A 27,754-nucleotide genomic window follows, 5' to 3' on the forward strand; every position below is an offset into this window, starting at 1 on the left:
AAGGAATGTGTAAATGGATGGATCCCATCATGTCTCTCCTGTTGGAATGAATCCAGTCTTTGGAGAGTGTGTTTGGTACAGAAACACGGAGGCAGCAGAGCAACCAGCTTTAGTATTTAAAAAGATGAATGAAACTGATAACTCGTAATAAATGACTCAGGATCCGTCACTACCGAGGAAGAACTGGTGGAGTTTTTTGGTCGAAACTCGGGGGGAATCCGGTAATGCAGACTAACAAAACCCCTAAAGACTCGCAGAGGGAGCCAAGAGAAACAATATGCTACTGGCTGCAGTTTATTGAGGTGTCATGCAGCTGTGAAGTATGATGATGTAAAACATCTTGGGCATCTTCAGAAATGTATTCGTTACATTTCAGGCACATGAACCACAGCTAAAAAGAAAGAAAATGATGATTCTGGGAAGGCAAAAACAAACAGAATATCTCATCAGATCATTTTATTCAGCCATAAATGTAAAAAGTTCAAATCGTAATCTCTGATCAGAGCGATTTCAGGTGGAAGAAATAATGCTCGGAGCCGTCACTCTAACAACGAGCCACTGAAGGTCTGGTTCTTGTTGCGTGCGTTTCCGTGAAAAGACCAAATCCAACAATGACCCGATCTCCCCGACCGGCGTGTGTAGTGCATGTGTAGACCGAGGCGCAGAGCTCCGTTGTTTTCCAGAAACGCATCGATGAGCCAAAATGTTGCAATGGATGACATTTTCCTTCATTAGTGCGAACAGACGCTGCAGTTTATTTGAGGTTTGATCCCGTGGACAATGTCCCGCTCACAAAGCAAATCCAAATCAAACATGTATTAGTCTGCTTAGTAATAGTCAGCTGAAAATAGTCCCTGAGAATGTTTTCTCTGTTTATGTAACATTTGATAAAGACAATAGTGTCCATCTGTTTCGGGGGAAATTAGCCTCCAACTCACATCGTTGGTTACGCTCCTTTTTAAAAAAGAAAAATCACCAAGAAAACATCTGACATCCAGTTAAGTATCAAGAACGAAATGTTAACTTGCAGTACACAACAACTCTGTATAATTAGCTGAGATATTCATCATAAAAAAAAAAAAGAGCACATATGCAACATTTACAGCTAACTGACCAGATTCGGTCCCTAATTATTCAATTTAACTTAAGGATACGTGGATATGAAAATGAAATCCACATGCTGTAACACAATTAGAATATTTTTAGCACGAGGGTGAATTTGAGTGCAGCTCACACTGATGCGCCACGTTAGCTGTACGATCATGGCTCAATGCAGACCAATCTCTCGCATTAAGGGAGGTAATTACGCAAAGCCATAATTATAACAGAACCTAAAAAGAACACGTGATCATGAACGTAACGGGAGTTTTATTTTCTCAGAGGTAGCAGGAGGGATTTCAGCTGCACTGAGGAAAAGTGAGAGGACTTTTATTTATGCATTTTTTTTATTTATTTTACAAAGTTTCGCAGCTAAACGGGACGTATTGTAATCAGAGACTCTGAGGCGATGTGATGGGTTCCCTTTGAAACATCTGGGGGGGATTAATTTGATCATCTGTTTCAGGTGCTGTCTTTTTAGTAGCACAATTAAAAGATAAAAAGTCACAAATGCAGAAAATAAGAACAAAGTGAGATCTCATGGAATGATTGGATTAATAAGGTGGATATAAACAAACAGTATTACAGTTAGTGTTTGGCATGCACACGTACTTTCCATTCAAGTGCATCTTTTTTTCTGCCTTGACTCTTTTATATACATATAAATGTATTTATATGTATATATATATATAATCCCAGTGGAGTGCAAGAGGCATCACAAAGAGGCTACAGCATTGAGGAAATGCAATATGCACAGTTACCACAAACACTGCGGGTTTCTCTTAATTTTACACATAATTCTGTGGAGGAGGTGGTGGCCTGGTTGGCGTGTGCTGCAGAAAGCTGCAGTGCAGAGGGAAGCACACAGAGCTTCAGGGATGGAGAGGAAGGATGCAGAGAGTGATGGAAACTATCTCTCGCTTGCTTCCTCCTGCCAGTCTCTTTCAGGCTTCCGTTCCTCAGCAACTGAGTGAAAAGAGACAAATAAAAGTGAGAAGAGACAGGCAAGGCGTAGGAGACACGCTGCCACAAGAGAGCACCTGTCTAGTCGACCTATTTTTAGACACGCTGCGCGCAAACTATACCATAAGTCTCTGAGGCTGTGATGAGAAGCAAAGCTCGGCTCAAAGGCGCGGGTTGAAAAGTTCTTTTTGATTTTTTTTGTTGTTTGTCACCGTGGGCAGCCGCAGCTCATGGGATGTCTTTAACAAAGCAGGACTAGCTGGTTAGCCAAATAACTTTCTGAAGCTGTGCCCATTACTGGTCACTATGGACATGAATTATTTTAACAAATATGTCAAATTGATACATTTCATAACAACAGAGATCGAGGACAAGAATTTAAAAACACTCTGCAGCACTTTCTGATCCTATTTTGTGACATTAACCTGACACATAGCAGTAATGAAATAAATCCAGACATTTACATGAACATCTTGCATCTATGCAAATTTAAAGATTTTTTTGGAAATACTATTATTTTCTTTCTTTTTAGGAGATAGACAAGAATAATGCCACATTATTGTCGGCATGGTAAACATGAAGCTCCGAAGCTAACAGTTTAGTTTCAGATAAAGGCGGGGAACCACTAGTGTTTCATTCCCCCCTTTAAGGCTCAGTAAGCTGGTATGCTAAGCTAACCAACGACTTGGTTACGTATAACCAAATGTTGGCATTGATATTTTTGTCACTCAACAGTTGAATATTTATCCATTAAATATGAAAATGACCAAAATAATTCAGATTAAACTTCTGCTATTTGGTCTGTTAGCCATGAAGACAAATGCCACACTCATCTGTACAGTAAATACGAAGCTAACAGAAACAGTTAGCTTAGCCTTGCATAAAGCTGGAACCAGGAAAATCTCTCTCTCTATCTTTCTAAAGTATTACACTTTTAAGGCTCAGTAAGAAAAACAATTTATATCTTGTATGTGTAGCTTCAACAGTTCGACTCTTGTTTTTGTGCTCTAAGCTGCTTCTATGCTAAGCTAACGAGCTGCCAGCTACAACGTCACATCTGCCACAGAGACAAAAGGCTAGTATTTATAATTTTCTTACTCAACTGTATTGAGATAAAAGAAAATAGTACGAACAAGCTTTAAGGCTCAGTGATCTTGTTTGCTAAGCTAATTCTTCTCTAGCTGTAACTTTATATCTACCCCATACATCGATAAAATAAATATAAATGTCACAAAACCAAACTTTTACTAATCAAAGTAATTAGTATCTTTCATTGGATTTGTTTCATAATTACAAAGCTGTACTTTGAGTGTATAAATTATACATTAGCTCCTTGACAGGAGCTGGTAAGCAGCATGTTTTGAAACCATTTAGGTGAGAGCAGTCTTACTGTTGAAGGTGCCTCTTTTTCACTGCGTGGCTCCGCGGAGTCTACATCGCCACAAACTTATCAGAACCCAGGCTGCAGGAGGACAAAAAGACAAAATGTGTCTTATTAATCACACTTGATTCGAGTATCAAAATGTAAACGTTGTGTGCTTCGAACTAGCTTTTCCCTCTTTTCTCCACTATGTCTGCAAATGAGGACGAGCAGAGGTGAAAGATGTGCGTGTCGTGTGAGTGTTCAGTGTCACTGACGATCCCGGTAGAAACAGGAAAAGAATACTTACCCCCCCTCATCCTTGAGCAGACTCAGGAACTTGCTAACTCTGTAGTCGGGATCCATCTAGGGAGACAGACATTATTTTTTTTTTAGTGCTAACATTTAGTCGGTGTCCATTGATTTCTAGGTGTTAAACATCACAGCGCCAACGGAGGCAGGTCCTGGAGTTCAAGCTTCAGTTTGTACGAACAGGACTGCTGAGAAGGGGAGGGCAGAGGAAGTAAAATTAATGGCAGCCTATGCAATAACTTACAGTATGTCTGGAATTGCCTGTAGCGACTAGAGTTAAGACATGAGAGCAGTCAGAACGGCTGGAATGAGAGGAAAGAAGATAAAGAGGACGCTGATGACTGTGAATGTGTATGTGAGCGTGGCTGCGCGGCTGTTTTGCTGCATGTCTCGGCAAACAGGTTCATACTTCTTCAGGCTGGGAACGGGGTGGGAGTGTGGGTGGTGGGGTGCATAACATGGCTGCATTTGCGCATACCACAGCAATTACACAGCCTCGACAAACAGGCCGTACACATCATCACAGACATGAACAGTTCAAGGGGAGAGATTAAGATCATTAATGTGGGATTGAGGTCGACTTCTGCTGATGCCTCATGTTGTAAGTTGGATGCCTGCTTGGTCAGGTAAACAACCCCACAAAAAACCCAGAAACTAACAACTTACTTAAAGCTTGGAATCAGAACAGACAATATATTTATATATATCCGAAATCAAGCTTTAAAAACACATTTTTAACGCACTTACATTTAGCTGAGAATTCATTACTAAACAGGATGAGATGTTACAATCCCTTGTGCCAAGATCTGAGGCAAAACACATTTAGAAGCCCAGTCAAACTGAAAAACAGTCAGCTACCAGCTAGCAACCAACAAGAAGACACCAGCTAACTAGCCGAGCCAACAGCAGTAGGTAAGAAGTGATGGGATATGTGACTACATGTCAACACAACCAACACTTCTCTCTTGTGCCAAGATTTGGGGCAAGAGGCATTTGGAAACCTTGTCAAACTAAAGACAAAAAAAAAATAATAATCCGGCCAGCTGGCTAGCCGTCAGCTACCAACTAGCAACCAATAAGAAGCCAGCAGCTAACTAGACTAGCCAACAGCAGTAGGTAAGGAGTGATGGGATATGTGACTACATGTCAACAGAACCAACACTTCTCTTTTGCCAAGATCTGGGGCAAGATACATTTGGAAACCCTGTCAAACTAAAGAGAGAGAGAAAAAAAAACTTGGCCGTCAGCTACCAACTAGCAACCAATAAGAAGACAGCAGCTAACTAACCTAGCCAACATGAGGCCAGTAGGCAGTATGCAGCGCATCATTTAGAAGAAACACAAGCGCCAAAATCACCAAAATCATCGCCAAAATCACTGGATCCTACATTTCCCATCATGACCCCCCACCTTTATGTCCAAAGTCACAGGAGGAGCCTTTCTCTAACTTTAAAACAAACAATCGTTGGAATCATTACAATTGTCACAGGTGAGAGCTGCACAGGATCAAACTGATTAAAACTGTTTAAAAATAAACAAACCAGCTGTTCACTGCTTTGCTCTTTTTACACGTGAAATATTTTTTTATTTAAGGTAAAAACTAGGACCTTTGGGAAGTGAATTGTTTGAGAAGGAAAACAAAACCTTTATTTATTCATCAGCTGGTAAATATAAAAGTCTGCTTCTATAGACTATGACATGTAAATCATTTGGTTTACAGGGCAAACTACATAAATACAGTGTATTTATCCATCTAAATAAAGCAGCACATTGAAAGGAAGCCATGAATCTGCTGTGACTCCGCGGTCTGTTTCCATTTTTATTTCCACACTTGAATGAATCCAGTATCCGTGCCCCTTGCGTCGGCCTCTGGACTGAATGATCCGTTATTGATTTTACTCTAAATTGTAGGTCGACCAAAACATGAAGAATGCAAGCCTCGCGACCATCTGACTCAGAACACGTGAATGCGACTTGGAAAGCTGCGCGGAGCAGGGTTTCATAACTATGAATGCACTGGATCTCAAGCATTTTAGGCGAACGGCTTGTGAACTAGAAACACACTGGATCCCCATCGCTCAACAAATCATCGGCGAAGCCACACAGTTTTTCATTCCAGCTAATAGATGACAGTTTTTTGTGCCTGACAGACAGATTCTGTTGACTGTCGAGAATGCCGGCCAGATGTTGAGGAAGAGGAGGGAACGGACCACACGAACAGAAAAACACTATGCGGAGGCTGAGCCAATTTGAAATTTGTGTTTTGAATAGAAAATGTGAGGTGATGAGTGCGCTATTGAAAAGACAAGGCTTCCTCCCTCTCCACAGTGTACATGTTGTCCTTTCTGCCATCCAGTAACACCAGCACACATGGTGTTGCAACAGAATTATACGTTCCATTTCAGCAAACAGCCAATACACATGTGAATACGTTTTTATTTTGGACATTTGACATGAGAAAATTAGCTCAAGGCCATGCTAGAGTTATCTAGGGTGTTGTTCTAGAGTGATGGTGGAACAGAGCAAGATATGGACCAGTGGTTTGAGGCAACGTCTGCAGTAACATGGGCCCTGTATTGAACTGTCATGGTGAAGAGGGAGCTACGGTGTAAGACAAAGCTTTCAATTTATTTATCAACCAACTTTTGGTTATACATAACCAATCTAGTTTACTGATGAGACCGGCTGAGAGGACATGTTAATGGTGTTACCTCAATCGACCGAGGAACACCTTGGATTCCTCGCGAGGAACTAGAAGGTGTTGCTACAAAAAAAGCCTGCGTAGCCTGATGACACCATGACCTGAACTGGGAAATTGCTAGCTACTCCGTAAGGCTGTACTTTAATTAAAATAATCGTATATAAACCAATCAGCCATAACATTACGACCGCCTTCCTAACATTGTGTAGTTCTCCCTTGTTCCTCCAAAACGGTTGTGACTCATCAGAGAATGAGCCACCTTCTGAGGGTGTCCTGTGGTGTCTGGTAACAGGATGCTGTTAGTGAGGACCTTTGGGTCTTATGGGTTCCTAAACTGTTTTTTTGTGTGTGTGTCTGTGTCAGGCTGCATCCTGCTGGGGATGGCTGCTGCCATCAAGGAGTGTCATGGGTATGTATGAGGTGAAGGTGCTTGGTCTGGTCTAGGTTGGTGCTACATGTCTAAGTAACATCCACATGAATGCCAGGTCCAAAAGTTTCCCAGCAGAACGTTGTGTCGTCATTGCGTCAGGATGTTATTTACTTCTTCTGTAAGTGGTCATAATATTATGGCTGATCTTTGTGTATCTTTGTATACTTTACATAAACTTTTGTATATCTTACACGTTTACTTGTTGTGCATTTCTAGCCTGTTATACTTGTGTGCTGACTTGTGATTCCCCCCGTCTCTGTGTACAGATACTACTGAATGCAGAATTTCCCATGGGATCAATAAAGTTTAAATGCTAACATGCAGATGTTAGCAAGCGAAACGTTAACAGTGTGCTCCCGTTTCAGTTTAGCATTTTTGCTAACCTTCAGTAATTGCTTCAAAAAATAGTTACATACTTGATTTATGATAAAAAGCAGTTGGGAATACTAAAATTAATGGATTCTTCAATTCATGTAATTAGTTACATAAATGTGTTTCAACAATTTTGCATCAGTCAGTGTGAAAGTTTTCACAGCAATTCATCTTAAATCCACAAACGTCACCTTCATCCTTCATGCAGGAAGTTTTTTTTTTCTTTTTTCTTTTTTTTTTAGAAAATACATATACAAAGTTAATAACTCGTTCTCACCTGCACAGCCATTTCAATCAGCATGAGCAACTTTTTTATGCCGATCCACAAGCTCTTGCCCTTCACAGATTTAGCTATGCTCGCCCGTTCTTTCTCTTGGAAACTGCCCAGCAGCTGCAGACAGAGAAAAGAGAGCAATCGGGTAAATTCAATAACTCAGTTTAGATGTATTCATGAAAACTATGAGCAAAAACATTCTGACTGTGTGAAGTTAATTAAATGTTTGAATGTGCTGCACCGTTCATTCAGTGTATGCATGCGTCTGTGTGGGTCCCAAGTGTGTGTTACCTCCAGGGCCTCGATCAGCTGCTCTCCCCCCGAGATGTTCTGAATGTGGATGGTGGTGCTGAAAGCGTCCAACATCTCCATTTCCTGGAGGACGTCTTTACGACTCGTGGTGCCGATGATGAGCAGCTTACGACCCTGAGAGGGGAGCAGACATCACTTCCTTTAATTTGGCCGTTCAAGCATTTCAACCGCTCATTACCTGCTTTTCCCTTTATAGGCACGGGGAAAGGAATGGGACTGACGGTCTCTGCACATTAGAGCAAACAAGTTACGAGGGAGAGGAGAAGGAGACTCAAGATAGATGGAAGCTGGTGCATTCTCTTCTTCCAATCATGCATGTCTGACAAAAGCATAATGCAATATGAACCTGATACATCTGAGCATTTTGATTCCAGTCAGGAGTCTCATCCTTTTTCTCTGTCTCCTCACTTCCTGTCACCCTGTAGCACCACCTAATGTTTTCTGGATCACTTCAGGTTATGTTCCCATTGGTTGCGGCGATTCTGCTTCACAAAGCTCCGATTGGCCGAGGGTTACTGCTTTTTTCGATTACTTATTTTGCTACGAAATCTCATAACTGTGTGATTTTGGGGGCCGTGTCAGATGAAGGCTGACATCATCTGCCGGTTTTAAGACGCAACAAGAACAACAAGTGCGGAAAAACGACAATAGCAATGAGACGAGAAGACAAAAGAGAAGCGGGGGAACAGACAGCGGAGAAGACGAACATGAGCGGAGAAGAAAGAAGGAAGCAAAAGAATTGTAGCTCGACTAAGCCGATGAGTTGGAGAACGACCAGAAGACGACGACGGAGGAGGAGAGGCAGAGGAGTGGCGAGCAGACAGGGGGATTATGGCTGCTGGCTGCCCCCCCATGGCGTGGGGGGTTGTGATGCTGCATGCAGATGAGGTGCCACACAGGCGGCAGTGCTGCCAGGTCCTGGCTCTCTCACAGAGCCCATTCTCCTCCATGTCCCCCTGGCCTCCCCCGGCCCCAGGCACCCCGCTGGGCCCAGCGCTTTACAACCCCAGAGGAGCACTGCAGCCAGGCATTCAACACCAGGCCCCGCGCCACTTCTCATGCACATGCAGCCATATAGTGGGCTATACCCTCATTCACAAACCCATCAACAACAGACACACACAAACTACAAGCAAAGGAACTATGAGAAATGGGTCTCTACCACCACCATTCACCGCGAGCACAACAGGGCCTGGACCAAAACACTTGCTAATAACCATACACTCACACACAGTCGTTCACACATGCCAGCCGCAGCCGAGGACCTCCAACAATTCCTCGCAAGACTTTGTGTTGGCATCCATAAGATCTGCTGCCCTCTTTCTGCCGCATAAGGACTAACAACGCAACAATGAGCTGGAAATAAATATCACAACAACGTTTCTGTTACCTTCGGAGGGGGCTTCTTCAGCAGCACCAGCAGCGCTTGCAGCACCAGGTTGGAGAAACGAGGGCCGATCGGAACGAAGTCTGAGGAGAAACAATTTACGCCCATTTAAATAAAACCCAACTCAGCAGAAGAACAAACTGCCTCGCTGTAAAATCGTCCTATTGGAGAAAAAAAATGCGGTCTTACCCAACAAGCGCTCAATGTCATCCACAACCACACAGCTCAGCTGGGACTTGTAAGCGTCTTCAAATATCTGTCACAAGGAAAGAATCATTCTTAAATTGCATAAACTTTAACATGTTGCTACTGTACGTTCATCACGGCATAAATCTCATTTCCCTCTTCCCACTTGAAAACTTTTGTTACCTTCTTGATGGCTTGGCATTTGGCGATCTCGGAGTGTCCGATCATCTTGTCTGGGGAGCAGATCTTGATGAAGGGGAACTGGGAATCTTCGGAAATCTTAGCAGCCAGCGCCGTTTTCCCGCTGCCAGGCGGGCCTGAGGATGAGAAACGGCCACAAATCAATCACAGCCTTGAGGCGAGGGCCTTTGGGTTTTTTTTTTTTTTTAGTGGTTGAGTTGCATGAGGTTAGTGTGTGTCTGAGTCCTACCTTCCAGCAGAACAGAGACCAGGGGAGTGCGGTCACTGTTCTTTGTTTGCTGCACCAGCAGCTCACCGTCCTCCAGGACGGCCGACACCGGGTCACCCCACCGGATTATACCGTTCATGATGTAGCTGGCGTAGTCCTCCTGGTTGGTTCCAAAGGCCTGAAGAGAAGAAAAAGTAGAACTTATTTTGTGTCTGAGTGTGTGAGATCTGTAAATGTGATGTTTCCATGTCTACTGTAGTTATGCATCATTAAGAGGAGTGGTTTCTCAATCAGATTAAGATGAGTGCATGATGTAAATGATTTATAAACTTAAATTTCTTCCTATATATGATAAGATTAAACTGAGATACACCGAGTTATTATTGTATACAGGCATGGAAGACGGAAGCTGCACCATGAACTCACAGGTTTGATGTCGTTATTCAGCGACGCTATGAAGTCAAGTCTGCTGACCCGCAGCTTCTCCGCCGTCTCAATGTTCACCTCCACCGAGTTGCTGGCCTGCAACAATCAAAATTAAAGAAAAGCTCAGATGAAGCTAATAACAAGTCGCTTTCGTTACTGGATGAACTCCGTGCCCCTGCTAGGTGAAGTGCATCACATGAAGGAGACAATGTGCTCCCTCAGAGCGAAAAGGTCAGACGGAGAGGCCGAGGGAGGGAGGAATAAGTGCTCAGAGGAGTGAAGAAACACGTCACAGCCATCAGACATGTGTAAGGCCTTTGTCCGTCATTTGTCATCACCCTTCAATATCTGCTGTGTGCGTCTGTGTGTGCGGGGTTAGAACGCTTAACAGACGAGAACTTATTCGCGTTATCGGCGCGGCGTGCTGAGCTGTGTAGATTTGAGCCCATGCACCTGATGAAACACTTAAGTGAGGGCGCACAGAGACGTGCACACTCCTGAGATCTGTACCAACCCTTCCTCACCTGGGTGGCTGGTTGAACTGGCACTATACGTATACTCTGCCCACCAGGTGTGTGGTCTACAACTTAAACCCAGGAAGACAAAGCAAAACATATGTAGCTGTATCGAATATTTTAAAATGATAAAGAGGTTCTTGGTTATTTTCCCTGAATAACGTATTTAAGTTCTCCTTAAAAATACTGATGAATAAAAATAACTGGTAAATAATAATTATCGTATTATAATGAAAATGAAATCAGGATTCGGACCTTGATGTGTCTGTTCATGGCAGTGGACTGTGCGGCCCTGACCAGACCCTCGAGCTCAGCACCGCTGTAGTTCTTGGTCTCCACAGCCAGCTCCTTAATGTCCACGTCTTTGGCCAGCAGGTCGAACTGACGCATCTTTGCTGTGTGGATGTGGAGGATCTGGATGCGGCCCTTTTCGTCCGGTAAACCTTTCAAAAGAGCGGGGGAGAAAAAGAGCCTTTAAATTATACCTTCTATAATTATGCTTTCAGCTTTTAAGTTTATTGCCATTAAGGAAGCGTTCCTTAAGCATGTAAGGTGCCCTGCTTCTGTTGCTGACAAAGATAAATATGCTATATACTTAAGAGATTTTAACTATTGCATTATATTAAGGCGTATATATATATATATATATATATAATAATAAATATAAATAATAAATAAATAAATCAGATGATTAATGGCCACTACGTGATTAAACTTAATATCAGGGAAAAAACTACTAATTCTGTTAAACGTCAGGATCTAGCGCAAACTTTAGAGGGGAATCATTTCATTTTTCACAGGTTTAAAGAAAAAGCACTTATTAATGGTTTTATTTAACATCGTTTGAGATGAACACCACTGAGTTAAGTTCAACGTGAAACTTCATCTGTGTGTCTTTCCACTTTCCACTTACCGATCTCCATCTTCACCTCCAGTCTTCCTGGCCTCAACAAGGCCTCGTCTATCAGGTCAGGCCTGTTGGTCATTCCTGAGGGGGAGACCGATGGAGAGATAGCAGGAAGGGGAGAAAGCGGAGGAAAGGCATGAATGAGAGAGAGATGAGATAGAGCGCAGGTGTTCAGGCATTACACCGGGGAGCCTTTGAGTTGATCTTAGTTTGTGTAACCTGGGAGAGAATGTGTGAGCGCGTGTTTGCACCTATGACCAAGATGTTGTTGAGCTGCTCCACTCCGTCGATCTTAGACAGCAGCTGGTTGACGACGGTGTCGTGGACTCCCGTGCTGCCGGCCATGCTGCCACGCTGCTTGCAGATCGCGTCGATTTCATCAAATATGATGATGTGAAGGCCGCTGTTGGCGCCAAGCTGTTCGACAGAGGGACAAAGGTGAGAGATGAATGTGTGAACCGTAAATATATGCTTTTATTTTACGCTACTGACACCGAGGCCATCTTGTCATACATCTTATGTATGTGTTAAGAGTTTATGCGAAGTTTGGCATTGCATAAAAGGACTTTTATATACTTTGCAAGGGCTCAATGTGCTGAAAATATTTAGTTTTGCATCCCAACATTGTCTTTTTTAGACATACTTCTGTTACGGTCCTTTATGTTAATTAAAAATAATAATATGGTAAGTAAAACTGAAGTAACTAGGATCTCAGACTTCACTTGGCTACCACTGTATGTAAAGTGAAACACACGTTATGGGTTCCCAAATGGAGATGATGCCACACCCTAAAACCACTCTAGACCTTTTGTCTGCTTGATTGATGAGGAAGTAATCCAATCATAACTCCACGTCGGTCCATGAAACAGCTTCTGAAACAATTGTCCAATCACCTTTAAGCCACTGAAAATACTGTCTGTAGAAATGGTTGTTATTCCTACACCTTCCATCCAATCTGGAAGCGCATACCCTCGAATTAGAGCAAGGAGTACGCGCTTAAAGCCAACCGTTTAACTGTGACTTGATGTCAAGGCCTTTAAATAACAGAAATTTGGTCAGTGTCCAATTACGCTATATTGCCAAAAGTATTTGCTCATCTGTCTTTACACGCATATGAACTTAAGTGACATCCCATTCTTAATCCATTGGGTTTAATATGACATCGGCCCACCCTTTGCAGCTACAACAGCTTCAACTCTTCTGGGAAGACTTTCCACAAGGTTTAGGAGTGTGTTTATAGAAATTTTAGACCATTCTTCCAGAAGCACATTCGTGATGATGTTGGATGAGAAGGCTTGGCTCCCAGTCTTCACTTTAATTCATCCCAAAGGTGTTCTGTCGGGTTGAGGTCAGGACTCTGTGCAGACCAGTCAAGTTCTTCAACACCAAACTCCCTCATCCAAGTCTTTATGGACCTTGCTTTGTGCACGGGTGCACAGTCATACTGGAACAGGAAGGGATTCATCTACAAACTGTTCCCACAATGCTGGGAACATGGAATTGTCCAAAATCTCTTAATATGCTGAAGCATTCAGAGTTCCTTTAACTGGAACTAAGGAGCCAAGCCCAGATCCTGAAAAACAACCCCGCACCATAATCCCCCCCTCCACCAAACTTCACACTTGGCCCAATGCAGTCAGACAAGAACGGTTCTCCTGGCAACCACCAAACCCAGATTGGTCCATTAGGTTCAGAGTCCAGAGTCCAATGGCGCCATGCTGTACACCACTGCATCCGATTCTTTGCACTGTACTTGGTGATGTACGGCTAGGATGCAGCTGCTCGGCCATAGAAACCAATTCCACGAAGCTCTCTACCCACTGTTCTTTGGGCTAATCTGAAATCAGAAAGTTGGCGACCACTGTGCACTATGCGTCTCAGCACATCCAGGGACCCTGCTCTGTCATTTTATGTGGCCTGCCACTTTAATCGCTTCCACTTTGTTATAAAACCACTGACAGTTGACTGTGGAATATTTAGTAGCGAGGAAATTTCACGACTGGACTCGTTGCACAGGTAGCATCCCATCACAGCACAACGCTGGAATTCACTGAGCTCCTGAGAGTAACCCACAAATGTTTGTAGAAGCAGTCTGCATGTGTTAGGGCTTGATTTTATGCACCTGTGGCCATGGAAGTGATTGGGTAACCTGAATTCAGTTATCTACTTTTAATTCCTTCTGCAATTACTTTGTCTGTTTCCTTGCATAAAATATACACTACACACAGTTCAAAGAAAAAAAAAAAAAAGATCTTACTCCCAGTGCTTTTCTTTCATCCCAACCTGAAAATCAGCACTGACCCTCTACCCCTCTAAGGACAGATGGGAAAAAGCGAAAGAGCAGCAGGGTGGGGGGTTATCTGTTCATCTGCAGACCTGTCAGACTCTGACGTAGCATTTAAAGCAGGTGTGGAGCTGTCCGTGTCGCATAATGGATGGCGTGTGTGTGTTTGTGTGTGTGTGTGTTTTTGTAGGGAGGTCTAATAGGAGGTCAAAGAGAACCCAGCCCCTCATTAAGTGGTGCAGAGTGAGGCTGGACGCTTGTGTCACAGCATCCAGACCAACTATCACTGCTGGGTTTCAGTGCGTAACTAACTCTCGACTCCACACACACACACACACACACACACTAAACCAGAACTTTACAGTTATTACAGCTACACATGGCTAAAGGGCAAATCTTTCCACTCCTAGAGAAATTAGTTTTCTTTGTTCAGATGGATGAAATGCTTATCTTTGCTGAACAGGGAGAATTATGAAAACATAGTGTGAACAAACTTTTGATGTCTAGATAATAAGTTCAAGTTACCTGCAGTGTGACAGGTAATATATGTGGAAGCATGAGAAGCAAAATTGTTAAAAGTCAAACAACAACAAAGTGATGTTTTGCATTCTCACCCTCTTCTGCTCGTCCTCTGCGTCTGCAAACAGCTTCCTGACGTTGGCCTCGGACTCTCCGACGTACTTGTTGAGGATCTCGGGGCCGTTGACAATCTTTGGCTCGCGGGCCTTTAGCATCTTCCCGATCTGTCGCGCCATCAGGGTTTTACCGCAGCCCGGGGGTCCGTACAGCAGGATTCCCTTCACATGCTTACAGCCTGAAGACACATAGAGGAGCAGGAAGAGAGGGATTGACACAGAGCGAACCATTTTCTACTCATTTTAAAGCTCATATCTTAGTTGTAATGTTTCTAAAATAGCAACACAAAAGCAGAAATTGTTTCCTTTTAAGAGAAGGGTCTAGAATAGTTTGAGAGGCATTTTCAATAGGTTAATAAAATGAATGTTAATCATTTTAGAGAGGAGAAAGAGGACAGGATCAAAATGTTTCCTCTAGCTGTTCCAGTATTTGATGAATAGCAGACACTAATGATAAACGTTTCAGAAGGGCAACACCCACAGATGTTCCCAGTTAAACCCCTACACCCCACTAGTCTCTTAGACCTGAAGAAGACACTCGGATAAAACGTCTTTAAGAAACCAAACAAGTTGCCCGTTCGCCCTTGTTTCAGTTTGTTTTGATACATGATGAACTGCACGACTGAGAGTCACCACGAACATAAAGACCTTAATACCTTTTTAGTACATTGTTCAGCTTGTGTAGTCAATAATAAAACCGGGGTTGACTATGTTACAATAAAATACAAAGAAATACAATTCAAGGAGAGTCAACAGAACGGACAATCCCTGCCTCATAGCTGTCCGTATCACAGCACTTCTGATTTCTTTTGTTTCATTTCATCTCCACAAAGATCAAAAGTGGAGACTGTAAACGACGGGGATCTTTTAGTGGCCTTGCACCTGCTTAATGACATTTAGCCCAGACTAATTGAAAAGGGGCCAGATAACCATCTGAGCTGCCATTTGGGCCTGCTGAGGGAGAAGCGGCCAGGCCGACAGGTGGGAGTGGACAGAAGAAGAAGTGACGCTGGGGGGTTTTGGAAGAGAAGTCGCTGTGTGCTTCACCTCTCTGGGAGCAAAGGGGAGACGAGGTGAAACTTTTCCTGGAAGGCGCACGCACACACACACACACGCACATATATATAAAGTGTAACGTGCGCACAGACGTCTCCATCAGCACCTGCGCTCCCCGCTCCCCCGCGCCGTCAATTACAGCTTTACCTTTAGCTGGATGCTCTATCGGGACGTGCCATCTCATTACGGCAGCCAGCTGGCCGCAGCCAAAGGCCAGCCCCTGCACACAGACACCCGGCTAAAGGTCAGCTCCCCGCACCGCCGGACACCGCCACGGCCCACCTCGACGCCGCGGGTATCTGCGAGATTTAAGTACGTGTTCGCCGAGCTCGGAGGTCCTCACAACAGGTTCTCACAAGACTTCTGGATCTGGGAGCGAGGATTAGGATCCATGTGATTGTGTGCAGATGTGAGAGAATGCGTGTGGGAAGGGAGAGTTTTGTGCATGAGTCACAAAGAAGACTACCTGGTGGCTTTTATTAGAATGAGCTGCTGTCCTTCAGAAAGTGAATCATCACAGTGATCTGACAGCCGTCATCAAAGATTTATTAAATGAGGGTGTGCAGAGGTTTGTGTCGGCGGATACCAGCGAAGTGAGTCACAGTCCAGGCACAATCTGGTTACTCTGTATGGGTTGTAACGATTCAGGCAGCGCAACGTTTATCAGGAATCATCATCGCCTTTGGCATCGCGTTGACTCAAGGATTAAGAACAATGCTAAACTGAAAACGGTGATAATTTTTAAGCAGGCATTACTAATCTCTCAGACCTGATGAACAGTGACAGAAATGTAATAATTCTTTGATAGAAAACAGTGATTCATGGGGAACGCCTTTTTTTTTCCCCCCCTCCGCTCATTTCATCAAACCTTGGCAAAACAGAACAACAAAAACATGGAAATATTTAGTTTGCACGTGTTGCTTCGGCTTCGCTGTCGCCCCGTGAAACGTCTGAAGGTGATGAGCCGGTACCGATACTAAATAGCGGTAAAAGTTTAAATTGAAAAAGGGAAATTGAATGCACGCTGGAGAAGATTTCACAGACAGGACGATGCGTTTTACTGCCCAGAGATGAGCTTTTGACACACATTTGAGCAATAAGACGGTTTCTAAAGGGGCATAAAAGGAAAAGACTTTTAAAACACATTTAAGCAAGACTTTCTGTTAAGTAACCACTGAAAAAATGGATTGAAAGTGATGGATTTGTGCAACTCCTTCTCTCCAGCAAACAGTATAAGCTATGTTAAAGGAAAGTAAAATAAGAACACACTTTAGAGTGGAAAGGAGTACGTCTCTAGAGATCTGGTCTGAAATAATTAACTGAAGGCTCCAGGTGGAGTTACTACAATGAGATTTGCTTATGTTTCCAATTTTTTCCCCCAAAAAGATAATAAAACATTTAAAACTAAGGAGAGCGAAGTCTGCTGAAGAAGAAGGAAATAATGAGGACTTCTACAGACACCTGCATTTGAGACATAACTGAGGGCAAACAACGAGCGGAGGCAGGTTAAAAGGAATCAGGAATATTTAAAATGTTTACTTCCACGTATGATTAAGATTCAGAAAATGAACTGAGGGAATTAACACAGGGGTGAAGGATTTAAAAGTATGATGCATGTGGCCATGAGGCTGTGGAGGATGGCTGCACGAGGCTGCTGAAGGAAAAGGCCAGAAGAGGCCAAACCCAGCGGCGGACAATTCAGGAAGACACGACGCTGGCTGCCAAACGAACAACTGGTCATTGTGTGACACACGCCCAAGTCCGATCAGGCCCCGGTGAGCCCCTCAGCTGCAGGGGTCACGTAAATTGGGAAAGAGGGTTAAGATAAACAGAACTCTCTCATGAAAAAGAAGGAGATTACAGGCCAAACCCCCCAATTAGTCCAGTGTACACAACTGATGATGAGCTATACAGGTGCTAAGACCCATTTTCATTGTGTCTGTTGTGACAGGTGTATCCCTTTATCCTCTCTTCATACCTTCACCGTGGATATCGGGGGAGTGAAGGGAGAGGCCCAGTACGGCACTCCTCTGTATCTCTTTCCTATTCCTGGATAGGAATGTAATACATGTCAATGTAAGAGTGAGAAAAAAGCTAATATTGTGTTGTAAGTGGACAAATGGCAAAAGATTATTGAGAAATGGTGGAAAATAACTTGCTTGCTATCATGAGGAGAACACGGAGGAGAAAAAACTTTACATTTTATAGCACCTGCAACAAAAGATAACTCATTGCTATGTCTTCTGGGGATTCCTCTCTATCATCCTTTACTGATAGGACATAAAGAAATGCACTGAGAGACTTTTAAGACTTAGAAACTCTTGAGACAAATATACATTTATAGGATAATACCAGACAAATTCAACAGATTCTGGAAAACGTGGACTAAATGTGCGAATCAGTTCAGAGAGAATGGAAGAAGCTGCACAGCGTTTCGAGTGTCCTGGTTTTTTATGAGATGTACAGCGTGAGATGTGAAAGAACAGACACAAACAAATGAATAAGTGATGGTGGATCAGACGGAGGCAAAGAGAGGAACTCACCCATCTGTTCGACTATGTCTGGAGGGAAGACTCGGGAGGCGAAGGCTCTACGGAAGATGTCTGAAAACTCCTTGTCAAGGCCACCGATTCCCATCCTCTCAAAGTTCCAGTCTGGGCTGATGATGGACTGGCGAGACTCTCTGGTCTTAGACTTCCCTGGAGGGCGAAGACACAAAAGCAAAGCAAAGCATTTATCAACCTACAGTCAATGCATATTCCTCTTTAATTATCATGGATGGGCTGCAATGGCGCAAAAAGTCCCTTTAAGCCTTCTTGTTATATGATTTTATAGATGACTGCTTTCTGAAAATAAATATTACAAGATTCCTATAAAGATAAACTGCAGACAGTTTCTCCGTTTGAGCGCCAACAGAATATTAAAGGGAACGTGGCGGTTGGGCCACTGCTCACCACTACCCCTCCTCAGAGACATTTATACTGGCTTCAGAAGAAGCCAGTCACATTTCCAGGGACCACACTCACCCTGGACATAGACTGTTCACCACACTGGCTTGTGGAAAACGATACACGAGTCATCAAATCCAGAACAAATAGACTGAAAAACAGCTTCTGCCCTCAAGCTGTTAAATCCGTCACACCACTAGTCCTCTCCCCCATAGACTGTAGTGCAACCGTCCCCGTACCCATCAAGTCACGACTGTTACTTGCATTCATGTGGACTCTTCTGTCTTCTTTTTATCTGCATATATTGTTAATTTTCTTGTGTGTTTCTTCAATAGCTTTAATTTGAGGCTGTTCTTTTTATTGGACAATGACAATAAAAACGTCTATTCTATACATTGAAAACTTGATTTCCTAAATCAAGAGTCTTTCCAACCTACACTTAATGTACCTTCCTCTCTAATTTTCATGGATGGGCGGGCAAAAAGTTCTTGTAACCTTCATTGTATACTATTTTATAGATGACTGTTTTCTGAAATTAAAATATTACAAGGATCGTATAAAGATAAGCTGCAATCAGGTGGCTATTCGTTCAGTTTAAATGCCAACAAAATAGGAGAGGAGAAAACAAGCTAAGCTAAATGTGCGCAGTGTGCCCCCTTGTGGTTTTTATAGAGAATCACTTCAGAGAGCAAGCACTGCACAAGCACAAACGCTACTGTTCTTTATGCAAAGCGTCAGGTGTGCAGCAGTTTTATCAGTTCCAAGCATTTTAACGTTTCAGATAAGATAAGACGTGGAAACGTGTCTTTCAGTAGTCATGCTGATGCCGCTCACCTATCAGGGTCACAGATGAGGTCTCCGACTTCTCAAAAATCACCTGACTGTTTCCAAGTAACAAACCGATGTCAATCTGTGGAAAGAAGCAAAGAAAATGATAATTCATTTGGTCACAATTTGCTGCAAGAGTAACTGGCTTTTATATTTATAGAAATTCACATAAAAAAAAGAAGAGGAAATTGCATAGTATCCAATTTCAAACATGTGGGAAATGTTAAATGTAAATTCCTTCCATGCTAAGCCTGATAAGGAACATGAGGTGGACGCGTGAGCTTCATAGGACAGAGACAAATTATTATCCAGGTACCTTCGGTTTCTTGCCAGAAAAGTTTTCTCCCTTTAAGATGCTGGGGTCCATGGCCTCAATGTCTTTTATCAGCAAGCCGAACAGCTTATCACAGAAATTAAACACAAACTACAAGAAAAAAATAGAAATAAGCAAAAGAAAAATGAAGATTGAATTAAATTGACAAGTGTATTTACTGAGAACATTTATTCATTCTATCTCCACAGTAAACTAAGAGCACCTGCTGGCCGACGCTGAAGGCCTGGTTGTTGAAGTGCTGGATGAACTCACTGGCCATCTTGTCTGAGTCATAGGGGTTACTGTCCACACTCTTCTTCTGCAGGAAGTCAATTTCCACTGTCATGGTGCTTATGCACTGTTTGGACTTGTCAAACGTGTAGTTTGTTACTAGAAAGGGGAAGAAACAAAAGGAAGGGAGGTTAAAATTTTACCGTCTCTCACTGAAATGCATTATTTAGCAAAAGACAACCTAGAGAAAGACTTTCTCGTCTGTACCACGGTGTAACTGAAAACCTGTGAGGATGAACACGCTAGCAAATATTTGCCACGCAGCAAATGCAGACAGACAGAAAAACAACCATTTAGGGTTTGAACATGCAGTGTGCTGTAACAGACGGATTATCCCAATTTATTTTGAATGCCGCAAGAGAAAGTGGAGAATCAAAACTAGCTAAAGGTAAACAGAGATAAAGCTCCTTGTTCAGCGAGAAGAAACTGCAGATTTGAGTGATTAATTTCTGTGGGTTTGTCTCTACAAGCAACACCATTAATAATACAGTCGGCTAATCCTCAACTGATGCCGCTTGCCGCAGCTAAAAATAAAGTATATGACAGAGGAGCTCCAAAACAAGGAGGTAAAATAGGATAAACCTCACAGAGCTGCGGGGATTTGCAGAGGTGAATGATTATTTTCTGTGAGTTTGTTTCTGAACTGCTGCTTGCCACCACCGAAGATAACGTGGTGAGTGAAGAACCAAATCACTGTCTTAAATAAAAACCCTCATTGAGGCTGAAGTAACTGCAGCGCCAGCCAATTCTTTTCTGTGGTCTCTTCTAGACAAATGCCAATTTTGTCATTACATTAGTTCAGCTTTCAGTACAAATGTGGATTTAAATGCAGTGTGCTGTGACAGATGGATCATCCCAATTTATTTTTTTGAATGCAATAAGAAAAAGGGAACTAAGAAAGCGGAGAACCAAAACCTAAAGTAAATTTGTTTCTACAAGCAACACCTTTAAGATCACAGCCTGCTGCAGATATAAAGTACATGACAGAGGAGAAACGGCTTGTTTTATGGGCTCTGTTTTTAAACTGCAGCTCGCCGCAGTTGAAGATTAAGGCTAAGAGAGTGGAGAATCGAAACAATGAGCTAAAAGAAGCTAAAAATCTCCCCCTTAAACTGAATATTGTCATCTTTAATGTAAAAACTACCGATAAGTTCAGTTTTCTGTCAAAATGAACGTGTTAACACAGATTAAATGATTAATATGATTCAAAATTTTAATGGAATTAATCCATCTGCAGCGTAGAATGACTCTGAACGTCTCTGGCAACGCATTTCAGGCAGTTTGTCCAATTAGAGTTACTATTGTGCATGCGCAAATGGGCAGCTGATCCGGTCAGAACAGTCGACCGATATCAGTATGTCAGTATTATGAGGGACCACCACCAGATAGGTTAGTCAGAGATTCTGCTTGCACTTCAGCGAACACGTCACCCAACTTGAGACAAACCAAGACAGAGACAAGCTGGCAATGCTGGCTTGCAAATATCTGGCCACTCCTGCAAACACTGTTCTGTGTGAGAGCCTGTTCTAGGTTGCAGACGACATTGTAAGTAAGAAGTGGTCAGCTCTCTGGCCGTGTGTAAAAAAGTGATTGGCCCCTAAACCCAATAACTAGTCAGGCTACTCTTAGCAGCAACAACTGGAAGCCAGCGTTGGTGAAAACTTGCTATGAGTCTTTCACAGCGCCGTGGAGGAATTTTGGCTGGGGAACATTGGAGGGTTTTTCGAGCACGGACGGCCTTTTGTAAGGTGATGCCACACCATCAACAGGACTCGGGTCAGGACTTTGTCTAGGCTTCATTTAGTTTTTCTTCAGCCATTCAGAGGTGGACTTGCTTGTGTGTTTTGGATCACTGTCCTGCTGCAGAACCCAAGTTCGCTTCAGCTTGAGGTCATGAACAGATGACCGGACATTCTCTTTCAGGACTTTTTGGTAGACAGCAGAATTCATGGTTCCATTTACCAGAGCAAGTCTTCCATTGAAGTGCAGGCCATTTCTGCCCAGTCTCTTTCTTATAGTGGAGTCATGAACACTGACATTAACTGAGGCAAGTGAGGACTGCAGTTCATTAGATGTTGTTTTGAGGTCTTTTGTGACCTCTTGGATAAATCGTCTCTGTGCTCTTTGGGTAATTTTGCTTGGCCGGCCAGTCCTAGAAAGGGTCACCTCTGTTCTATGTTTTTGCCATTTGTGGATAATGGCTCTCAGTGTTGTTTACTGGAGTCCCAAACCTTCAGAAATTACTTTATAACCTTTTCCAGAATGATTGATCTCAATTACTTTCATTCTTATTTCGGCATGATGTCTAGCTTTAGAGGATCTTTTGGTCTACTTCACTTTGACAGGCAGGTCCTATTGAAGTGACGTCTTGATTAAGAACAGGTGTGGCAGTACCAGGTGCAGGTGTGGTTAGAGAAACTGAACTCAGGTGTGATGAAACCACAGTTATGTTTTACCAGGGCCATGTAGGTTTGAATTTATTTTTTCCCGTAATAATAAAAACCTTCATTTAAAAACTGCATTACGCGTTTACTTGTGTCATTTTTGTCTTAAATATAAATTTATTTGACGTTCTTAAACATTTAGGTGTGACAAACATGCAAAAAAATAAGCAATCAGGGATTGCTGTATATATTTCCTTCTTTCCTGAGTCTAATGAAACGTGATTAATATAGATTAACAGCGAATAATATTTAATCGCGATTAATCGAAATTAATCCACAGCAACCCCGAGATTACTCCGATTACTGATTTAAAAATGTGTTGCATCAATGGGAACTTCCCCACTCCTCCACCCTGATGTAATTTCACATTAATATTAACTATAAACTGCAGATTCTTTATTTTATTTTTTTAATTATGTTCCGTTAAACACCAATTTAACAGCAAGGTTTGAGTACATTAGTACATGTAGATGGAACCACATCAGTAAATGCTTTTTTAGTTGGCTGTTAAAGTCCAACAATGCTTCCTTTAGCCTAAAACTAACTCTGAAATGCAGCAGGCCTCTCCTGAACTCGATATAATATGAAACAATTTCACTATTCTAATTAATTGAATGTTTTCAAACTTTTTGCAGCAATCTCCACTGTTTCTAGGTAATTAGGGAAATTATACCCACCACACTGCTGCATTAATCATATCACAGTTAGAAGGGCGACACTAATGGTTAAAGGTTAAATATATAGCAGATTGATGAGAGAGATTATTCCTTTGATCAAAATAAGAGTAGTAGCGTCGCTGCTTTTCAGGGTGATGTCAAACATTCTTTAAAAAAAATGTTCACTGAGTGGATTATATTTGCATTCCTCCAGTATTATATTATCCTTTTGGGCATCACATTGGCCTAAGGGAGCTCAAAGAGTTATTTATCAAAGAGCAGGCCTTCTCTTTCCCTGGATGCTGGCCAGCCTCTGACACAGATGTGCAGTGATACCACCCACACATATTGTTATGCTGTCTCTCCACCTGCTGGGTAAATCCTGCCCCCTCCACCCGTCATGACACCTGGATAATGGCTAAGCCATCTAAGCTCACATATAATTAGTGATCTGCATGATGTGACGGTCAGACGTCAGCATGGAGCGACGTTTCTCTGGCACGGTCTCTAAAGTTAGTTACACGTATAACGTATGAATCCTTCAAAGGACCATGCTGGAGGCGCTTATATTTCTACTGTAAAGAATGAAAAAGAACTCAGTGGCAAGCGAGAAAGACTGCAAAGACACGTTAATCAATGCATGACAAATCAAGTCAGTCCTCGCAAAAGACGTGCTACAACTACGAGTTGTCTGTGCAGCCTGTAGATACATGTAAGGCACCTGTCGCCAATAGCAACCAGTGACATCAACTTTCTGTTTGTATTTATTTTTTTTGTTGGCTGAAATGAAGATTGTACATTAGTAGAGTTTAGGTAGAATTGCATTGTTGAGTTTTTTTGTCATGACCTACTGCTTTTTTACAATAAAATGTCCCATTTAATAAAATGTCCCATTTAAGCCTGCCAGCACAGATGTTTCTCTCATTTTGTACCGACTTCCTAAAATTGTGTGCAAAGCGGAATGAACCCAGAAAAGAAGCCCACCACTTGCATCAGTAACGATCCCTCCTCCAGATTGAGTGTCTTGGCAAATGATGTGGACACAGTGGCCCGAAACTCACTTTAAGTGTGATATATTGTTTAATGGCTCTGTGACCAAAGTGGTGCAATCTTACTTTGCCCAACAGAGACAGAACTCAGGAAATTCCTCCCCCTCTGTAGACTTAGAAATGGTCATCCATGCATTTTTCTTCTTCCAGACTTGACTACTGCACTTGCAAAAAACACTGCAACAATGTAATTTCTGCTGCCAGGTTTTAAACAGGTACTACGAGAAGCGATCAAATTACACCTATCCTTGCTGTGCTTAACTGGTTACCTGTGAGTTTAAGAACAGGTTATTAAAGCCTTGAATAGTCAGCCTCTTGCCAACAACCCAGATCTATTAAGTTCTTATGGGTTTGATTGCTTCCTGAGATCCTCCTAAGGACTGGGTCCTTGCTGTTCGGGCCACTCATTTTGGAAAAATCAGTATCCTCTTTTAAAGCTCTATAATAATACAGCTTTTTTAATGGATGGCATCTGTTGCAACTGTTTGAATTACTTTATCTCGTCAGTTTTAGGTCTTGGATTTAGTTTTCTCTTGTGTTTGTTAACTTAATTGCCATAAAGTACAGAATACTTTTACCTCGACCGCCTTTCGACACATGACACATATCAATAAGTCAGTATTAATATTAAAAAATGAATCAAATGTCTGTGTCTAATGTAAAGAAGGGGGCCTCGCAATGATCATCCAAACTGAAGTCCTCGTCACCTCACAGAAAGGAGCATCTTTTGCATTTCTTTTCTTATATTTAAATTCTGCCTTATCAAACACGCTGTTCTCAGGTGTGCACAACACTGCAGACAGTTAAGGTTAGTGGTTAGCTGGCTAATAGCAGGTGTGTAGCGTTCTGTTGCCCCCAAGTGGCCGAGCAAAATGTAGCTCTAAATGAAAACGCATCAAGACGTTCAAACTTTCAGCTCACCTTGAACCTCTTGTCCAATCGACAGGCCTGCCCATTTTCTCTGCAAAGAAAAAGAGCAAGTTCCACGTCTTATTGTTCATTTCGTAACAGGAGACGTTATTGCAATGGAAATTTCCACAGCTACCAACTAAATTAACATCACTACACATTTCACAGTGCAACATTCCTCTGGAACATGGTCTTATTTCACAGCACTTCTTAACAAATATCACTCAGATTTAAATTTAACACAGCTCTGAAGGTCGGCTGAGCATCAGATATGATTCGATGGGTAAATGGATGAATTCGTGCGGTGAAATAAGACCGACGTGAGGAGGTTACAGTAGTACCTGTGTGCGGTTGTGGCTGCCAAGTGTATAGACGAAGGAAGAGCGGGCAGAGACAGGCAAAGTGAAAGAGGAAAAAGCAGTAACAGACAGATTGAGACAAAGAAGTCCATGCAAAGAGCCCACAGACAACCACACAGGAGCTTTGATATTAAAAGAATCTGTGGATGTATTATATAATGTTTTCCCATGACAGACAGCGGTGTAGTGTTTTCATTCAGGAAGAGAAAAACTGTTTCGTAATTACGAGTACAAACATTATCATTTACATAACCTCACAAAATATTATCGACGACCAGAAATGAGAATTAACAAAAATGCACGGCCGGTAACCTAGTAACCACTGAGAATATGCGACACAGGGCACCTGCATCTTTACCTCTCAAATATTTAAACCTACCTGGGGAAGACTGAAGGCGATCGTGCCGATGCTCACACTGGGATGCGTCTTCAAGGTGAACACAAACTTGTGGGCCGAATTGCGCACAACCACGTGCCTGCATTGACACGATGAAGGAAATACTTAGGTGAGATTTACAGACAATTTTCTTTTCCCAAAATAACAAACCACAAACACATAAACGCGACACACACACAGTATGAAACACACTCTTTGTGATGCAGAGCGACGTGTGACAGAGGAAAACAAACTCACGTCTCAAACTGTTGCTCCTTCTCGTTGATCACAGCGCAGTTAGTCAGCGACAGCTCGTCTGTGGGGCATCGAGCCGCTTGCATAACCTGAAAAAGAGGGGAAAAGTACATTCGCTACTGAGGAAGTATTATCTATAGTAAATGAATTTGATTGTAATCAATGTTGTGGCACTTCCCAATTCAGATCAGATACTTTTCTTACTATTTTTCTCAGAGGGGAAATTGCTTTCAGTCTGTATACATGGCATTATATAAGAATTATATAAGAACATGTAACATTTAGGCACATATGATATATAACATCCAACCTAAAACACAATATATAACGTAACAGCCAGCACAAATCACAATATCACAAATATCGCAAATGGTAACATGAGGGTTATTTATTTGAAATAAAAGAGAGCTGAACATCAGAACAGTCATGAAGGGGAATTTAAGCAGGACTGTTATAATAAAATGTATTTGATTTGACTTCCTGTGTGTCTTATGAACTGCCAAGTGAGTGCATTTTGTTTATAAAACTGCACAATATTAATTTTACTCTTATACATAACAGATAGCATTACATCCGAGGAGAATATTTAGCATTTTTCCTGAAAAATAACAGTAAAAAAGTCAATTTTGTCACACTTGACTAATCAATTAATCGGACTACTAGTACTGCAGCTCAAACGTGAATGTAGTAGGATTATAAAAGCGTAGGTGAAGAGGGACAAAAATAAAAAGACACTCAAATTAAAATGCCTGAGCTTAATTGTGTACAAAAATACGGTGTGTGTTTACAATCCACATGTGCAGATCATCACAGCGCTGTTACAGCTTGTTGAGGTCAGCACTCTGGAGGCTTTTCTCTCCCACTCTTAAAACCGACAGCACACGTTGCCATGGTGACTTCTCCACACTGATGGATAATCCTTAATATTTTGTATAATAAACCAGTATGATTAAACTCTCTTGTATGTTACTTGAAAGGAGAATGCAATAAATGTGAATGTGTTCTGGACCACACACAGCAGTACTGCAGAGGGCCCTGCTGTTGTTGTTGTTGTTTCTCTGCATTCGGCTGTAATTTAGAATAATGGGACGGGTGACTTTTAACACTGCTCGGGCAGGCGCGCCATTAAGCTGCATCCCGCCGAGTTATTGAATAGTTATTGGTGTTTCGTGGTGAGGCCAATCTCTCCCCAGCCTTGCTGCACAATGAATACAAATGTGTTTTTGGTCTCTCTTTTTAAGGATCTTAAAAATGTTTAACACGATCTTACTCTGTGTAACTGGGGCATTAAATAATTTCAAATAAATGGATGTAAAAATGTTTCGTGTTACGGCTGAAACAAAACGCTTTAGCTTCAACAAAAACAGGGAACAAGTCAATACACAATATAATCTCTCCTTCATTCATAAAGGTTATTATGATGAGTTTCTGTTAAACTTTTTAAGGGAGAATGTAATTAATCGGCCACTACCGTCAGTGCGCATATTGTGATATAAGACAAGATGGCGTTACCGTCTCAAAGCCTTAAACCATATTTATAATTGGAGAAAAGCTCCAGCTAGATTGAAATTCATCTTCCTAGAGCCCTACGAGCGAAGTACCGCATTGCAGAATGTCAAGCTACTCAACAGACGGCAGCAAATCATCTCCAGTCTGTTGCAATAAAACAGTCAGAGGTACAGTTTTGGCTACTGTCTAA

The 27,754-nt window shown here is 42.2% G+C and overlaps 1 protein-coding gene across 2 annotated transcripts in view; it reads right to left on the reverse strand.

Moving 5' to 3' along the window:
- Positions 1 to 441: 441 nt before the first annotated feature.
- LOC125022651 (vesicle-fusing ATPase-like) overlaps positions 442 to 27,754 on the reverse strand; it is a 29,314-nt gene continuing 2,001 nt past the window's right edge. Inside the window, exons 1-22 of one of the 2 annotated variants that reach the window (XM_047609488.1) lie at positions 26,059 to 26,079; positions 25,804 to 25,900; positions 25,407 to 25,422; positions 25,078 to 25,117; positions 19,940 to 20,106; positions 19,720 to 19,827; positions 19,410 to 19,485; positions 18,171 to 18,326; positions 14,551 to 14,750; positions 11,904 to 12,069; positions 11,659 to 11,733; positions 11,001 to 11,188; positions 10,231 to 10,326; positions 9,826 to 9,982; positions 9,579 to 9,712; positions 9,399 to 9,465; positions 9,213 to 9,292; positions 7,802 to 7,936; positions 7,514 to 7,627; positions 3,732 to 3,787; positions 3,452 to 3,523; positions 442 to 2,064 (exon numbers count right to left, since the gene is read on the reverse strand). In XM_047609488.1, coding sequence (XP_047465444.1) covers positions 3,493 to 3,523; positions 3,732 to 3,787; positions 7,514 to 7,627; positions 7,802 to 7,936; positions 9,213 to 9,292; positions 9,399 to 9,465; positions 9,579 to 9,712; positions 9,826 to 9,982; positions 10,231 to 10,326; positions 11,001 to 11,188; positions 11,659 to 11,733; positions 11,904 to 12,069; positions 14,551 to 14,750; positions 18,171 to 18,326; positions 19,410 to 19,485; positions 19,720 to 19,827; positions 19,940 to 20,062 — 1,962 coding nt within the window. In that variant the 5' untranslated portion in view covers positions 20,063 to 20,106; positions 25,078 to 25,117; positions 25,407 to 25,422; positions 25,804 to 25,900; positions 26,059 to 26,079 and the 3' untranslated portion in view covers positions 442 to 2,064; positions 3,452 to 3,492. Of the gene's footprint in view, positions 2,065 to 3,451; positions 3,524 to 3,731; positions 3,788 to 7,513; positions 7,628 to 7,801; positions 7,937 to 9,212; positions 9,293 to 9,398; positions 9,466 to 9,578; positions 9,713 to 9,825; positions 9,983 to 10,230; positions 10,327 to 11,000; positions 11,189 to 11,658; positions 11,734 to 11,903; positions 12,070 to 14,550; positions 14,751 to 18,170; positions 18,327 to 19,409; positions 19,486 to 19,719; positions 19,828 to 19,939; positions 20,107 to 25,077; positions 25,118 to 25,406; positions 25,423 to 25,803; positions 25,901 to 26,058; positions 26,145 to 27,754 lie in introns of those variants that run through there. The other variant, XM_047609487.1, reaches the window with a different exon arrangement.

This window comes from Mugil cephalus, chromosome 16 (assembly GCF_022458985.1).
Source record: "Mugil cephalus isolate CIBA_MC_2020 chromosome 16, CIBA_Mcephalus_1.1, whole genome shotgun sequence".
NCBI lineage: Eukaryota > Metazoa > Chordata > Actinopteri > Mugiliformes > Mugilidae > Mugil > Mugil cephalus.